The sequence below is a fragment of the Triticum aestivum genome, chromosome 3D, assembly GCF_018294505.1.
Source record: "Triticum aestivum cultivar Chinese Spring chromosome 3D, IWGSC CS RefSeq v2.1, whole genome shotgun sequence".
In the NCBI taxonomy this organism is placed as follows: Eukaryota; Viridiplantae; Streptophyta; class Magnoliopsida; order Poales; family Poaceae; genus Triticum; species Triticum aestivum.
The window spans coordinates 135,340,648-135,344,135 of NC_057802.1; the positions used below are offsets into that span (position 1 = coordinate 135,340,648).

At 51.6% G+C, this 3,488-nt stretch overlaps 1 protein-coding gene across 1 annotated transcript; it reads left to right on the forward strand.

Annotated features, from left to right (window-relative positions):
• Positions 1-403: 403 nt before the first annotated feature.
• Positions 404-2,444, forward strand: LOC123074360 (probable aquaporin TIP4-2). Its single transcript, XM_044497226.1, has 3 exons — positions 404-643; positions 1,372-1,622; positions 1,745-2,444. The coding sequence occupies exons 1-3, from the start codon at positions 517-519 to the stop codon at positions 2,111-2,113; spliced, it is 747 nt and encodes a 248-aa protein (XP_044353161.1). The 5' UTR covers positions 404-516; the 3' UTR covers positions 2,114-2,444.
• Positions 2,445-3,488: the final 1,044 nt, after the last annotated feature.

Genomic DNA, 3,488 nt, shown 5'->3' on the forward strand with positions numbered 1-3,488 from the left:
GAAGTCTAGGACTTTTTTTTTAAACAAGGCAAAAGATCAAACTTGTCTGGATTTGAAGTCAAAATATGTACATGTTTTGTACTACTAGTTATTTACAAATCAAACTTGTCTGGATTTGAAGTCAAAAACCTGAACTGGACTCGGGGTAGCGGGAGAGGAGGACGTAGGTGTTACAGCTTTTTTACCATTGTGATCTGCAACTGCAGCAGGGAAGACACCAGGCGTGACCTGTGTGCACCTGCATGCTCCAGCTGACGTCGTACGGTGCACAGCTCTTTTGCACCGCAAGGAAGAATATTTGAGGCGCGCCATTATAGCCTTTTGACTTGCCAAATTAAATCCCCCGTACGAAAATATATCCTGCCTATATATAGCCGGCCTCTCCCAGTGAACGAGCACACACACACAAACACAGAAACGTCCAGCGCGCTCGGCATCCATCGATCGGTTGCTCCTGTCTTGGCCATCCGCTGACAAGATCATCGACAGGCGCCTCCCCCCAGGGATCGATCGGAGATGCCGAAGATAGCGCTGGGCCACCGCCGCGAGGCGTCCGACCCCGGCTGCCTCCGGGCCGTGCTCGGCGAGCTCGTCCTCACCTTCCTCTTCGTCTTCGTCGGCGTCGGCTCCGCCATCGTCGGAGGTACGTGCGAGCACGGAGCAGTGCTCCTCCGCCACTTAATGCCGGCCACATCTGTTCGTTCCGTGCATGCAGTGCACACACCCTGAAGCAACCGTTCGATTTGTTTATTAGTTCATTATTTAGTTTTTGTTACAACTAGGTGGGGCACATACGCGCGCCAACTACGGGACGACACGTGTGTTTTGCCCGTAGAAAAATGGAAGCACCTGCGCCAAGTTTGGATATCGTAAAAAAATGACAAAAAGGCGTCTGAGGAATCGGTTGAGATAGAAAGTGACAGACTAGAACCAGTAGGTTGTGAGCGGTAGGTTCCTTGCCACGTCGAAGTCTCAAAATTTACAGCACCAATGCTTGCATATTATATTGGTTTATGAAGCTCGCACGTCACCATGCGGATGATTGAGTTGTCAAGTTTCTTCTCCCTCCTTTTTGCGGCAAAAAAGAGTACTGGCATGCATAATTTCATCAGTTAATAAAGTACTGGCATGCATATGTCATCTCGCGGCGGCACTGTATTGTATAGACTTTAATCGAGAGAAATGTCGCGACCACCTAGAGCTTCAGATTAGTCATGTCCAGTGCTCCCGTGAAGATACCCTTCCATTATGTTCCTTCCATATCACCCGCATTTGCGGTGTGATGGCACGATCGTCTTGAGAAAATGCAGTGTGGAACCAGCGTATCAGGATCCGCAGGCTGCTGATTTCTTTTGTGTATTCGTTAATCAGGACAAGCAGTCGCTGCCGGAGGCGACACGTCGGCGGCGTTGATCGCGGTGGCGCTGGGCCATGCGCTGGTGGTGGCGGTGTTCGCGACCGCAGGGTTCCACATCTCCGGCGCCCACATGAACCCGGCCGTCACGCTCAGCCTCGCCGTTGGCGGCCACATCACCCTCATCCGCGCCGCCTTCTTCGTGCTCGCCCAGATGCTCGGCTCCTCCCTCGCCTGCATCCTGCTCAGGGCCCTCACCGGCGGACTGGTACGTCGCGTCGATCCTCCTACCTGTCACATGCATGCCTGACCACCTCAAGGTACTACTGTACCACAATAGTAAGTGCCATTGTTGACGATCTGTGCACGCTCCGGCGTGTCACGCTGCAGGTCACTCCGGTGCACGCGCTGGCGGCGGGCGTGGGCCCGATCCAGGGCGTGGTGGCGGAGGTCGTCTTCACCTTCACGCTGCTCTTCACCATCTACGCCGCCATCCTCGACCCCAAGAGCTCCGCGCCAGGGTTCGGCCCGCTGCTCACCGGCCTCCTCGTCGGCGCCAACACCATCGCTGGCGGCGCGCTTACCGGCGCGTCCATGAACCCCGCGAGGTCCTTCGGGCCGGCGCTGGCCTCCGGAAACTGGGCCAACCACTGGGTCTACTGGGTCGGCCCGCTCGCCGGCGGGCCCCTCGCCGTGGCCGTCTACGAGTTCATCTTCACCGTCCCGGCGACGCACCAGCAGCTTCCAACGGTGGAGTGAAAGGAGCTCGTCCTACTGGGGAAGCTCTCGGTAAGTTGCGGGCCGTTGGATGATCAACCGCTCCGACCAAAGCTGTTATCTACGGTATATGATACATCGAGTGTTCAAGTGTGTTTGCCCCGCGTGTTTGAGGGCTGGCTTGATTTGTGCGTAATGGGTGGTCGTGTGAAGAATATGCGTGCGGTGCGTGCACGCATGTGCGTCTCAATGTTTCGTTCGGCCAATGAGCCGTGGAAGTAGCAACATTGTTTCTTTCACCGTAAGTTTGTAAGTGTATAAGGCCTCCCCGTGCATGGAAATATATGTGGAATATACATACATGTTATTACTACTATCTCGTTGTATCATCTTCTGTATTCCTTTCTCTTGACGGAAAAAAACTTACAATCCATTCATCTTCAATCATGACAGTTAGTCAACTACGCACAACTGGTTGCAGCCAAAAGGCTCTTTTTAACTAGAGGTGACACCCGAGATTGGCGTGGGTGCTCGCATTTTCTTGGATTTAATTCAGCCTTTTTGATGATGTTCGTTGATTACGGAGGCTCGTGTACTTGTCTATTTGAAGATGATGTGCCACGACAAATTATTTAACATACCATGGCAATTTATCTTAACATACCATGACAAATTATGTGACTATTTCACAAGTTTTCTTTATTCCTTTTGTCATTGTCTTTTGAAATCATTTTTTGTGGCAAATATGGCTAGGGCTGGGCATTCGGTTCCCCCGAACCGATCGGGTCGGTTTCTCGGTTGATTTGAAGTTTCGGTTCTGCCAAAATACTTTGCACCGAAATTTCGGTTCGGTCGTCGGTTCGACCGAACAACACCGAGATACTGCCTCTATTCTTAATCTATAATACCCGTACCAGTAGCAGGAGCTGCTATAGTTTATTCTGATGTACAGTGCCTCCTTGGCTACTGCATCTGATTGATTCTCGCGAGCAAAATTTTACTCTGTAAATTTAGTGGTGGGGCTCACAAGGTGAAGTACCTACCCGAGGGTGTACTACTTCTCTTTTACACAAAATTTATGACAACATTGGCTCAGTTGGTCAGGTTCACCACTTCCCAACGCGGCTGTGGGACTCGTGCAATTACAACGACGAAGTAGAAAATAGACTGTCCATATTCTTACGAAAGAGCACTTGAGTAGGAACAGGCGCGCAGCGGCGCAGGTTTTACCCCTATGTTTACTCGGTTTTCGGTCCATTCGGGTAACCAAGGGATACACCCGAATTCACCGGACTAATTTCGGTTTTCAACAAATGTAAACCGAACGTACTACCGAAGTTCTCGGTTTCGGTGAATTCGGCTTCGGTGCCGGTTAATTCGGTTCGGTACATCGGTTTTCGGGTTATATGCCCAGCCC

What these genes read in the sequence shown, in the direction of transcription:
- LOC123074360 (XM_044497226.1), top strand. Translation starts at nt 517, where the DNA reads ATGCCGAAGATAGCGCTGGGCCACCGCCGCGAGGCGTCCGACCCCGGC. An exon ending in CGGCTCCGCCATCGTCGGAG is followed by an intron (nt 644 to 1,371) that starts GTACGTGCGAGC and finishes TTCGTTAATCAG; the next exon opens with GACAAGCAGTCGCTGCCGGA. An exon ending in GGGCCCTCACCGGCGGACTG is followed by an intron (nt 1,623 to 1,744) that starts GTACGTCGCGTC and finishes GTCACGCTGCAG; the next exon opens with GTCACTCCGGTGCACGCGCT.